The sequence below is a fragment of the Argopecten irradians genome, chromosome 2, assembly GCF_041381155.1.
Source record: "Argopecten irradians isolate NY chromosome 2, Ai_NY, whole genome shotgun sequence".
NCBI classification, from domain to species: domain Eukaryota; kingdom Metazoa; phylum Mollusca; class Bivalvia; order Pectinida; family Pectinidae; genus Argopecten; species Argopecten irradians.
The window spans coordinates 6,355,598-6,369,234 of record NC_091135.1 but is presented as its reverse complement, the minus strand read 5'-3'; the positions used below and the strand labels follow the sequence as shown (position 1 = coordinate 6,369,234).

The 13,637-nt window shown below is 33.6% G+C and overlaps 2 protein-coding genes across 2 annotated transcripts; both read left to right on the top strand.

Moving 5' to 3' along the window:
• Window positions 1–1,507: 1,507 nt before the first annotated feature.
• Window positions 1,508–6,123, top strand: LOC138314261 (calpain-7-like). Its single transcript, XM_069254506.1, has 7 exons — window positions 1,508–1,611; window positions 2,732–2,949; window positions 3,260–3,365; window positions 3,619–3,665; window positions 4,318–4,434; window positions 4,754–4,830; window positions 5,859–6,123. Exons 2-7 carry the CDS (start codon window positions 2,815–2,817, stop codon window positions 6,106–6,108), a joined length of 732 nt encoding a protein of 243 aa, XP_069110607.1. The 5' UTR covers window positions 1,508–1,611; window positions 2,732–2,814; the 3' UTR covers window positions 6,109–6,123.
• Window positions 6,124–7,889: 1,766 nt separating this feature from the next.
• LOC138316394 (calpain-7-like) lies at window positions 7,890–13,379 on the top strand. The gene is made up of 7 exons (XM_069258095.1): window positions 7,890–7,938; window positions 8,626–8,711; window positions 10,266–10,359; window positions 10,752–10,898; window positions 11,600–11,831; window positions 12,944–13,101; window positions 13,356–13,379. The coding sequence occupies exons 3-7, from the start codon at window positions 10,324–10,326 to the stop codon at window positions 13,377–13,379; spliced, it is 597 nt and encodes a 198-aa protein (XP_069114196.1). The 5' UTR covers window positions 7,890–7,938; window positions 8,626–8,711; window positions 10,266–10,323.
• Window positions 13,380–13,637: the final 258 nt, after the last annotated feature.

Sequence of the window (13,637 nt, the reverse complement as noted above, 5' to 3'; positions counted from 1 at the left end):
TATATTCATCTGGTATTTGTTCTTATATGCTTCCATATGCTGTTTTGTATGACGTGTTCTAGAAGAATATTGTGAAATCTTGGGAAATTATAAAAATATTATGAGCTAAAAGTGTAGCTAATTTTCTAAAAGTATGCTAAATTTGAAATCTATCCATAAATCAGATCAGGAAAATTCAAAGAAAAACAGTAAAAATACATGAAATATATAAGAAGGAAAAAAGAGTGCCGTTTTCGATTATACGGTTTGACTGGTTGGACTTATAATATAGTTGTTCGTTTATTAATTAATGACGGACCTGTTGATTTTATATTGTTTTCAGACGAGCCTTGACAAAACCCTCACAGGCCTGTATCAAAAACTGCAGGTCCGTCAGGTTTTATACTTGAAATAATGACTTAAACTAACGGTCGAACCGATTGTTCCGAAAATACTTTTATACAGTCAACGGTAGACCATGTAGATTGATGGTTACAATATATATAATAATATCATGATTACAATATAATGTTTAATCATCGAAAACTTGTATACTTATTTACATAATAGTTAATTTTAACATTTACTGTTAAATAATTTCTTTGTGTGGCAAAGAGTAAAGACTATGTTTTATTTTTACAGATTTGGAATAAATTCCGGAATTCATGGTCGCCAAATCCGGTTCATTTTTTATCTATCAATATACACTTCCGGTAGATTTATGAAATCATCAAGTTGTCAACAATGTCCATTCCTTTGCTATTTATCGGAATCTAATTTACTTCCGGGACTCAAACTCATCAACAGGTAAAAACAAGCTTTACACTTGATTAAGAGAACGAATATATTCAAATTAGTCTTTCAGTTGCCGCAAAATTAAACGTACTGTGCAGTCATAATCACCACATACAAAATGTAAAGTGGAACTACGATAGGCCAACATTGTAAATTCCATGTATCGTAAAAGACTTTACACTTGTTGATTTATAGCACAACCTTGTTTGTTAACATCACGGATACTTTATTTTCATATTAGCTAATATTCACCATATTATCATCAGTAATTTCACAATAAATTATATATAGAAATATCTCTAGATCTGAAATGGCCATATATAATCCATTTCTTGTACACGTAATGAGCATTTATCAACTACAGCATGTTACAAAAAAATATGTTTAAGAGTTAGGGCTAGAATGACGTACAAATTACGCGTACAACATATTAATTATTTTTTTTACGATATAGTGATTTTAATCATTTAAAAAATGTTGGAATTCGCTAAAGGAAAGTTTAAACATTTTTTAGTTTATTTAAGTCACATGTCTGTCAAAATATCCCGTCGTACGTTTGTTTTTCTTGCTTTTAAAATATATGGTGGTTTTAGGGTTGTCTTTTACTGTTAAATAATTTCATTGTGTGGTAAAGAGTAAAGACTATGTTTTAAAAACATAAATGAAACACTGATTTGGAATAAATTCCGGAATACATGGTCGCCAAATCCGGTTTATTTTTTATCTATCTATGTACATTTCCGGTAGATTTATGAAATCATCAAGTTGTCAACAATGTCCATTCCTTTGCTATTTATCGGAATTTAATTTACTTCCGGGACCAAAACTCATCAACGGGTAAAAACAATGCTTTACACTTGATTAAGAGAACGAATATATTCAAATTAATCATTCAGTTGCCACAAAATTAAACGTACTGTTCAATCATAATCACCACGTACAAAATGTAAAGTGAAACTAGATAGGCCTAAGTTACATGTATCGTAAAAGACTTGACACTTGTTGATTTATAGCACAACCTCGTTTGTTAACATCATGGGTACTTTATTTTCATATTAGCTAATATTCATCATATTATCATAAGTAACATCACAATAAATTATATATAGAAATATCTCTAGATCTGAGATGGCCAAATATAATCCATTTCTTGTACACATACTGAGCATTTATCAACTACAGCATGTTACAAAAATTATATTTAAGAGTTAGGGCAAGAATAACGTAAAAATTACGCGTACAACATATTAATTATTTGTGGATGTCTACGATATAGTGATTTTAATCATACATGATCACTGATGATGGTGATGCATGTTACATTTACATGGAGGGATGGTCAAAAGTTATAAATAGCTATTACAAACTCAGATACTTTATAGATCTGTTTTGAAATCTCTAACCAAAACTACTTTATTAATCATATATTGTTTATTTTTTAATTGCCACTACATGTATCTATTATATATATATACAGATTAATTATTACACTGTCATGTGTACTCTTGAATGATGTTATCAGAATTGTATACAGTATATACAGTCTGTATATAATATATAAATTGTATACATAATGATACTCTACATTACATGTCTATATCTCTGGTATGGTTGATTACATTGAAAGTGTATGTATACATCGTAGTATACACATTGTTTTGTTATAAATTATGTATTCACATAGGAGACAAAAATGAAAACACTTTGATCTACATGTACTGTGTTTGTTTTATTTTTGTTTCATTTTTTAATTATTTGCTATAACCTTTTGTTTAAATGTACATGTCATATATATGTATTTTATGTAATTGGTTTGAACAATTAAGATACATATACCATTTTTATTATAATATTAAAATATGATCTATTTTTAAAGTGAGTGAATTAATTAATATAATTGAACATTGTTTTTGATTGTAGAGATTTTGCGAATTTTAATTTATCATTTTAACTTCAGTTTTACCAGAATGGAAATTGTTGACTGCTGTATATATATAAGACTTCCACTTTCATGAGTGTTGTTGACTCAGAAACATTATAATGGATCCTTCAAATAGCCCAGGAGATCTTGGTGCAGACCCTCTCATCCTTGAAAATGATGGAAAACAGTTTGCCTATCAGGCTGTGGAGAATGACAAAGCGGGAAAATATGACACAGCAATGTTCTACTATAATGTAATTTTAAAAAGTCAATTATCATATATTTTAACATTGATATATGTTCATTTACAAAATATGTATGTTAATGCAACAAAAATAGTAATTTGTGATAAATAGCTATATAGAAATGGCAAAACAATTGTGAAATAAGGATGTTAATTAATATGATATCTGATTGTTAATAATGCCAGAATTAAAATTAAAAAAAAATTGCAGATTGTTTGTTATTTAACAATTTTATAGACCTAACATATGTATATGATTATATATTTTCCAAAGTAAAAAAATTAAATGAACTTTATACATTTATGATGTGTTGTTCTAGGAAGCAGCCCAGGCCCTCCTCTCAGCAGCTTTGGCAGGTTCTACAATGTCAGGAATCATCACCCGTGCCAACGAATACATCCTCAGGGCCGAGGCTCTGAGATCAAGTAATGTCACAAAAAACATTTCATCTTTATTTTGCATTTGATTTTATTTGCATTTATATTGTACATGCATTTTAATAAAGTTCGGATAATAAACAAAACAATACACAAAATATTTTCATTGTTTTTCTGTCTTATGCTACACTTATTTATTTAAATTTATTCCAATTGTTGAATAGTTCTAGAATTCAAATACAATGTAGTTGTTTCACACAAAATTGAATTATTAGTTTTTTTATTCAACTTTTTTTTATAGATCTCCAGGCAGCACCAACAAATCAGAGTCAAAAGTCTCAAGAAAAGGTTGGTATTTTTAATATTTAAGAAATTTACAATTTTCTAGATTTAGACATTACATTACCAATTAATTAAGTATTGGATTGATCGAGTTGACATGAACAGAAATTGTCAGTATATATTCATGATCAGGTATGGAGGTGTAGAAATCCAGCAGTCCTCAATTGCCAAATGCTGACATGTTGTTTTATTTATTTTCAGTGAACTTATGTAAACACCTAATATATGTACCAGGTATATTGTGAAACAACACATATACCATATGGTAGCTGAACTGTTTATAAAATCAAATACTTCCATGTTCAGTTGTTTAATTTAATAAGCTGTTTTTTATCTGGACTAAACTTTTAACCTTTAGGTATATATTTAAGTGCAGTTGTTAACTTGAAGAACTAGATTTAAATCATTTTATAGATGTTTTACTATGTTCCCATTGATTTGAAGTCTGGAGGGTTTGAATGTTTGTATGAAAGGGAGATAATCGGATTACTGGGTATGGTATTTACTAAACCTTAATGTGTACGATTATATGTTGTATGCAAATATGTAAATAAAATAGCGAGATGTTATTATCACTCTGTGACTTTGTATACTCCAATACCATGTGTATAAATTCTGTGTAATAAATTCTTGGTTTTTTCTTTATCTAATTCTGAAGATGGATCTGGAACGAGCAACCTTTCTTCTTCAACAAGCGTTTGACGAAGATGAGGCAGGCAATGAGACAGATGCAAGAGAACTCTATACAGAATCCTGTGACCTCTTTCTCAACATTGTAAGTCTCTGATCTGTTTGCATAATTATTTTTTGTGTTATTATTATTCAAAGATGAATATGTACAAATACAGTAGATTGAGATTTAATTAAGTAATACTTCCATCTGTTATTTGAATATTATTGAATATGAGTTTGTGATTGTTGAAACATTAGTAAAATTATATAAATCATTGATTAATATGGAAACAATTGAAAAATAGCAAATAAAGTATAGAATAATATGGAAATAATTTTATAAAAGTTAAAGATAGATATGTAAATAATTTTGAAATAGTTTTGTTTAAACAAATGAAAAATACATGGTGTCTCATTGATAGAGAAAGGCAGCAATGGAAAGAAAAGACAAGACATTGGTGGATAAAGTTACAGTCTTGGCTACTAAAGCACTAGAGAGGTACATCAAATAAACTTTTTTTTTTTATTTATTACTGCTTAGAGTTAGTTATACTGTAGTTTAAACCAAATTTAAATTTATCATTGTAAGATGTTTCCTAAAATGTTCTGCATGTAATGAAACCATTAAATTGCCTATACTAAAACCATATATATTACATTTTATTATGACTCTTAATGAAATGCAAGCGACTATTTAATTACATTTAAATACAGTATTATATAGGTAACTACATGTGCTATGGAAATGAAAATCTGAATTTAATTACAGTAAAACCCTGTTATATCGCCACCCGTTTTACCGCCAAACCCGCTTATCATCATGAATTTATTCACGGCGGATTTCCTCCATACAAATACACCTGTAATACCGCCAAACCCACCTACCACCATCCGCCATCACATTCGTGGAGCAAACGATTAAAGTAACACTATATTGACCTCGATAATATCGCCAAATTCTGTTAATAGGGACACATGTTTTTGTAAGATGCTCGACTGCCGACTGACAGGTAATCAGCTACACACACTATCAAAATTTACTTTGATTTTAGCACTATTCATATTACAAAATACGAAGTGGCTGTACAGTACACAAACTAACTAGAAAGTCTGTTTCAGTACGGCACCGAAGGACTACCTATATTTAGACTTAATTAAGATTTCAACGACAAATCCGATATACCGCCATAGTCGGTATATCACCAAAATCTATGGAAACAGAAGCTGGTGATACTATGGGGTTTTATTGTATCTTAATTTGCCTTAAATTGTCATTGTCATTGTTGAAACTTTTTTTCCTTGATTCTGAAAGACTCATTTTCGAATAAATTTTGAGAAATATGTTATGCAGAAAATACATCAAATTTTACTTTTAAATAAGTAATTAAATAACTATCATTAATTTGCTATCATTTGATAAGTCAACTATTATCTATAAATGTAGATATTGATACTGATAACTTTAATTTTTTGCATAAGGAAGACTTGCTGGATATATGTAGTTGCATGTTAATTGCTTTATTAAAGAGCTGAAGAATTAAAGAAAAAGGAAGAGGGTCCTTCCAGGAGTCCAAAACCAGTAACTACACCACAGAATGAGAGTAGAGTTATGCCCCCTTTGGGATTTGGAGCATTTCTTGATGATGAAGACGAAAAGGGCACACCACAAGCTCCTCGTCAGAATGTGCGGCCACAGGGTCTGCCAGCGACAGGTCTTGTAAATATTGGTCCTTCAGGTTATACAAAGGAGGAGATCGCCACAATTAGGTCAGTGTAAATTATCACGATTTCTTGAATTTTGATAGAGATAGAATTTTATCTTGAAATCATTTGTGTCTTCAGATAACACAATATTATTTTTAGAATCAGGAAATATAACGTACCCGGCCTACTATACCACTTCGGACCGGGTACGAATTGTCCCTATGTGTCGTAGTGGAGCGCTGCCTCCGAAAATCACTCGGGCACAGTTTTCTATACTTTTTTTGTAGGTTTCCAATTATTTAATTTGTATACATGCATTTACATATTATTGTTTGTCCCAAAACAAACAATAACAACCATTCTAAATATCTACCGTAACCATTCGCTACCCTCGCCCCCCTCCCCCCCCCGCTTACCTTGCGACCTCCCCTCCCCCCCCCCCGACCCCGCACCCACCCTCTCCTCCCCCATCTCGGTCACTCCTGTTAAACCCCTCCCCCCCCCGCCTACCTCCGGCCCATTCCCCGCCCGCCCCCCTCCTTCCCCCCCCTCTCTCTTCCGACCTCCCGCCCCCCCCCCCTCCCCCCCCCAATTACCCCCCGCCCTTTCCCCCCTCCCCCTCCAGACCACCGCTCCCCCCCGCCCCCTCACATGACGTCATATTCACAATTTCTGGACTTGCCGTAAAAATCACCCTTTTCAGAAAAAAGAAAAAAATTCCCCCCCCCTTCATATGTATTACGTAAAAAATTAATGCCTCGGGTGGCACTTTGATAATCATGTGGTTCAGTTTTATTGCCTAGTAAGTAAGCGATATCGAACAAGTAAGATGAAATGCAAATAAACGTTTTATAAATGGTTTGGCATAATTCATTACTTTTGCTCCGATTAGCAGTAAATAGACCACCAATTGTAGCTCTAAAGACGACATCATTTACTGTCTTAAAGTCTTTAGAGCTACAATATTGCAGCTATATATATTTTTGCGATGGAAGCCATTTGAATTTTTGCAAAAACTAAACATATTTCTAAAAAATGAAAAACAATACCAAATGTTGTTTCACTTTGCAGTAATTTCTGTTTTTTTCAAACGAATATTATGTCAAATCCCTTTTTTTTGCCATTAGAAAAAACATCGTTTATCAAATGGTCGAGAATATGTGCCTTTTATGAGTGTGGACATGAAGGAAAAATTTGCCTACCCCATGCCTTTTGAGTAAGTAACTTAGCAACCTACTTATTTACCTATCTGTTGTTTGAATATTTCACATTTTTACAGCATTGTTGACAAAATTATGTGTTAATATCATGCATGCCTCGTTATAGGTGTAACACATGCAATTGAATCTCATATTCATGATGATGAATTAGTGTTGATAAAATTTTAAGTTGTGTTGTTGGTCCCAATCAAACTTTTTATTATATATTCATTATTCAACTAGTCTTATAATACCCAAATCACTCCATGTCATTCTCATCCTCGATACTCCATGGGTTACTATCACTGACATTTTATCCTGTAGGCTTGTGATCGTTCAGTATTTTTCTCTTGAACTGCCTTCAGTTTACTCTGAGATAGTCCATAGGTGGATATAACAACAGTGATAGTAACCCCTGAAATATTGAGGATGTGTCTTACTATAGTTTCTCTTACTCTTTGAGCTCATGTGGTTTAATTGACTGAACCTGCATTAATATCATGAATACATTGTATTGTGTTTAATGGAGTGGACATATCTTAAATTTGGTTGTGATGACATCATATTGTAGAGACAGACATGGAAAAACTGAGTCTTTCTCCAAAACAGAAGAAAAATTTATCAGGATGGGTTCGGCCATGCCCAGACTATCAGCGATGACCGAAAACTGATTCTAGCTTGTCTCTTGTTTCAGCATAAAACAGGTGAGTACGATCGCTATTTCCACTTATTTGATAAGTCATGCCCCACTGTCACAATAATGGTATGTAGGTTATGGCTAGGTGGAGATGGCATTTTGCGAATTTAAGTAACGCATACTATGAACAGGCAAATTCATATTTGTTTACTTGATCGAAAAATGGACAATGAATGTTTGAAGCAGGGGATTCGGAAATTAAATGTTAGATATGTTACGATCCAAAAAATAATACAAGCATGTGAAATAAATATGTATGGTTATGTAATATATTAGTGTCCTAATAAGGTAGCCTACCAAGAAATGGATTAAGAAAGTACTGGGCAGAATAAGGGAGAGAAGATAGTTTTGATTATGTCAGAAACAAGCAAAATTTATTTGTTAATTATATACAAGTATGAGAAAAGTACATACTGTAGAACCGTATTTATTATTTTAAATATCATAGTACATGTGTATATATATCAATGTGACGCAATTAGACAGGGTGATTAATATACCGGGTGAGGCATAGGCAGGTTTGACTGTTGTATTAACTAAAAGGGAAATGATGAAGAACTCTGAAGAACTTTTTGTCGATTTTACTGATTTAATGTTTTTATGACAATTGTATAACGTTTTGTTATTACACTAGTAACTCAAAGGTTTGATATTGAATATATAAAGTTAATGTTTATATGAACTCGTGTTTCAGACTGTGGTATCTGACTGCAGTTTTGTAGCCTCATTGGCTATTAGCGCTCAGTATGAACGTCGCTTCAAAAAGAAATTGATCACAAGGTAATTATGGCTAGGTTATTATCTGGAATTTTATGTAATCACTTTTAAAATAGAACATTTGGAGATATGATTTTAGTTAAAGGGACAATTCTCAGTCTAAGAGAACATTAGAATTTGTACATATTCGGAATAACCCATTTAGCACCACCTCTAATGGAAATTAAATCAGTCGGTTTTACTGTGATATGCAAGAAAAGCCCATGTAGTGAAATGCGTGTGAAATGTTCAAACTCGCTCGCTGTCCGCCATTACACATTGTGGTCGAACATCTTGTATGCCGATCACTGTTCCTTGCTCATAGAGTAATACTACTTTAATTAGGGCCCCGCATCGAGAACCATGCTGGAATGCCCTATAGTAATCAGGTTGTCCGTTTGACCGTCTGTCCGGTTGTCCGTCCGTCCTTTTCTAGATTACGCTTTTTTTTCTTTTGCACAAATCTAATGATGGAAGGGGAGTGGATATTTTAGATCATATTTTACCTGTGATGTGATTCCCCATCCATCCTAAGATCTGCCTTGGTAATTTTTCAGGCTGAAATTAAATTAAAAACACTCTCGATCGGCCATCTCTTATTTTAACATTAAAAAAGTTGATCACAATGTTGTTTGCTGAACATTAACTGAATAAACATTTTGTTATAACCTTATGATGCAAAGTTGTTCAGAATTAAACAAGGAGTTTGACTAGTCCAAATGGTAAGGTCATGGCCAATGGTTCCTAAGTCAAAGGTCAAGGTCAAATTTGCATAAAAAAATTATTTTCTCATGAACATTTTGCTACAACATTTATAATGAAGCAGAGTTGTTTCAAATCAGGTGAGTGTAATTAAAAATAAGTCAAGAAGTCAACTCACCAAAGTTTTGACTGACCAAAGGTAAGATCATGGGGTCACATGCATCAAAGGTTGTGGACATCATTTCCATTTTACTTGGACTTATTAACAATTTGATGTTATGCATAATAAATAAAATTATTCATTGCTTAATATATTAATTAAAGTCAATATGATTTGAATCAAAATGGCTACATGATATATTAGTTCATGTTATTAATCTTCAAAAAGGATTCAAGTTAAATACTTGGAAGAATTTTCCAAAGAATTATAATAATGTACCATCATCGTCGGTTTCCCAATTAATGTTGACATTAATTATTATTCGATGAGCAACATATAGCTAACACGGAAGAATTTATCCTTTCGTGTCCTGAAGTTGTACGCGCAGGTGTGTTTAAATATTTTTTTACTTAATATATACACGGATGCGGGTTGGGTAACTATCTGAAGATTTTCTTTGTCGATAGGTTATTTGAATAACGTTCATCTGAAATTTTATGTAATCACTTTTTGTCAAATTATGTTATTATAGAACTTTTTTGGAGATATAGATTTTAGTGAATAATATGGATGAGGTATCTGCCTTTAGATTTTGAACATATGGTGTTACCTGCTCACATACTGTCCATGTCCTGTTTTATCATGTTGCTTTTTGATAAAAGATAAATGAGTTAGGGTATTTTCTTAGTTTTGATTTTTTAAAATTATTTTTGCAGCATAATCTACCCTCAGAACAGACAGGGACAGCCTGTCTATAACCCATGTGGAAAGTACATGATCAAACTTCACATCAACGGGGTTCAAAGAAAGGTCAGTTACCAGTAATTATGATAGTTTGTCAACACATATGATAACCAAGGTCTACCACATTCAGTTAATATCTCCATTACACCTACAGACACCAAGAAAGTAAATCATATCTGCATAGATGGGTCATTTTTATTCAATGTGAATATCAGAAATTAATGTTATGTCTTTATCCCTTCAGAGTAATAATTGACGATTTTATCTTTACTTAAATTTGATATCTGCCCCGTCAGGTTGTAATTTATGACTTCCTACGATGGGACGCGACAGCCAGCTCCTGTGTTTAAATTTACTTAAGTCTTTTTCTCGCCAGGCTGTAATTTATGACTTCCTACCGATGGGGAGGCGACAGCCAGCTCCTGTGTTTAAATTTACTTAAGTCTTTTTCTCGCCAGGTTGTAATTGATGACTTTCTGCCGATGGGACGGGATGGCCAGCTCCTGTGTTCCTTCTCCAACAACAGAAATGAACTGTGGGTGTCACTTCTGGAGAAAGCCTATATGAAGGTGATGGGAGGCTATGACTTCCCCGGATCTAATTCTGTAAGTCTATTGTATGTGAAAGATGAAACTTAAACAATGTCTCTTGACAACAAATCTACTCACAGGTAGCTTTTGGTAGCCACTTGCCTTCTCCGTCCTTATCTGCAGTGGTCAGATGGGAGGTACAGACTAATCTGGAGTGGGAGTCAGTCACATGACTTTGCTGGGTTTAACCCGAAGTCATGTGACCAACGCTTTTTCTAGGGTCTGTCGGGCGCCAATTTACAGCCCCAATCCCAATGAGGTTTAGGCTAGAATATTCCCAATTTCATGGTTTTTTTTATTTAGGACAAAATACTTTGATATTTAAAAATGGGTTTTTTGTAACATTATGCAGTTTATATTACATGTTAAAGATAAATGATAAGTTTAGTATTTTTTCCTACTGAACATGGAGTTAATGAATCTTATGTTGATATGCCGAGAATTTTTTCCAAAATTCGCTCTGGGGCCTTTTCCCAATTTATCTAGGAATAGCCCTGGTGACTGAATCAGACTGGTGTAGTATATTATCAGTTATCTTGTAGTTTTGACCTTGTAATATTTTCCATCAGTAGAATTGAGTATTGCTCAGGACTATCTTGATGAGAATGATATGACACAGTTAATGTAAATCAGCAAAAAAATAATATGAATATTTCATGGATGAACATACGGTATGGGTTCTCTTATGAAAGTACTTACTTTATGATAACTTATAGAGTATAGATCTACATGCCCTGACTGGCTGGATCCCAGAGAGGGTAGCACTACGTAAAAAGTCTAAGGAGTTTGATGCTGATCGAGAGTTCAGACGGATACTTGACCGTTTCCACAAAGGTCACTGCCTCATCACCGTGGCAACAGGGGAACTGTCAGAGGAGGCAGCAGATCGGGCCGGACTTGTACCAAACCATGCTTACGCTATGTTAGACATTCGTGAAGAAATGGTGTGTACTTTAAAATTGTATCTTTTTCCCAATTGGTTTACTAAGGAATACCAACGTCTTTTTCTAGTACCGCTCATGGGTTTATTTTACTGGTACAAAATACTCACTTATACAGTAACATGACGTACATCAATACATGCAGAGTGAATCTAACGCCTTTGGCATGCATAATTGCTGACCCGTATCATCAATTGGTTGATTTTTCAAAATAAGGTTTCTGTGATAATGTATGTTGTAGTTCTTGAATTAGTAACAGACATTTAGTTCCTCTCGACTTATTAGTATCAACCCTTGGTAAAGAAATCAGGGAAAATCAAATAGTGATCAAGACATGGGAACTGTTCGCGAATGGCTCTCTTACAGGGAATATCTCCTATACGCTCATGAAGTATGTTTGACTGGTCAAACCCTTGAGGTAAGCCGTTCGGGAAAACACTTGGGAAATAGTGTTTTCTGTTATTGGTATAATCCCTTCAATAAATGAGTAGGTAACTTTAAAATTCATAAGATCCGTATTCGACCCAATAACCTAAGCGCCCATGTCCCTATAAGCGCCCCTCCCCCTTTTTGAGTCCGCCTCAATTTCATTGCTCATGCATAAATAAGTACCAAAATTACATAATTTTTCTAACGGAGATAATAGATATTGCAATAATTTTCGACTTATTAGCACCTTTTCATAATTATCAATTTTTTTATAGGCGCCCCTGGGTGCGCTTATTGGGTCGAATAACGGTAGTTAGTATGTTTGATATACCCTTATGTCCCTCCCATATCATGTCCTGGTTAACTTTATTGTCGGGGTCCCTCATATATAATCGAAAGGGCATCTCTGACTTTACAGGCAAAGTCATGACCCTATATGCTATTTCCCCCCCCTTTTTGATGTACAGCCTACTGTCGCATAAATTTTCTCATTCATTTTGCAATATTTCGACTTATGATACACACATAATTATTGCGATCATTATTGGAATGTGCTTGAGAAGCTTGTTTTTATCATGACATATTAACTTGTATGTGTGAAAAGATCAAGAGGCATATTTATGAGTATAAAGAATCCTTTACAGCTACTTGTTTTCTTTCTCATGTTAATATATATGATACCATTTTGAGATGGGAAAAGGCAACTTAGCTTTAACAGAGACAAGATATTTAGTGGCTTGGAGCCATTGAGAATGGAAAGGCGCAACTTCTCAGAGACAGATGGACTCATGACCCAGCTACAGAAACGCCTTAACTACGACCCAAAAAGTGCTCAACTTACGACAATGGTAAGTGGATGTTTTACACTTCTGTAGATTCCTTTTGTTAAAGGTGTGTGGGAGATTTTGAAAAAGAGAGAATTAGTGGTATATAAATATTAATAGTACTTTATTGCTTTTGATGCTGTTGAAACGGCATTCTTAGGTATGCTCGACAAGCCTTGGTGCACATGAAAACAATAAAACCACACCGCGATGAAAAATTTAAATTGTTGTATTTCTGTTCATTTTAGAGAATTATATTTATAATTTATACTTGATAGTATGAGAGTAAAATCGAACCTTAGAATTCAAAACCAACCCAAACATTAAATTTTATAACATACGTATGTGCGCCCCCTAAAATAAACGGTAAATGAATTAAAGTAGTGTCAGTTGGGACTCTAAGATTTAATTTATCCCTACGAGCGGACATGTAAATGCGTCCCCCAAAAATCACGAACACTGCCCAATTTGAATGTCTTCCTCCGCAGCAGACATTCGGTTGATTTTGGATTGTGTATGTCAATTTCAATTTTTACGTAATTCATGCTAATGATTCGATT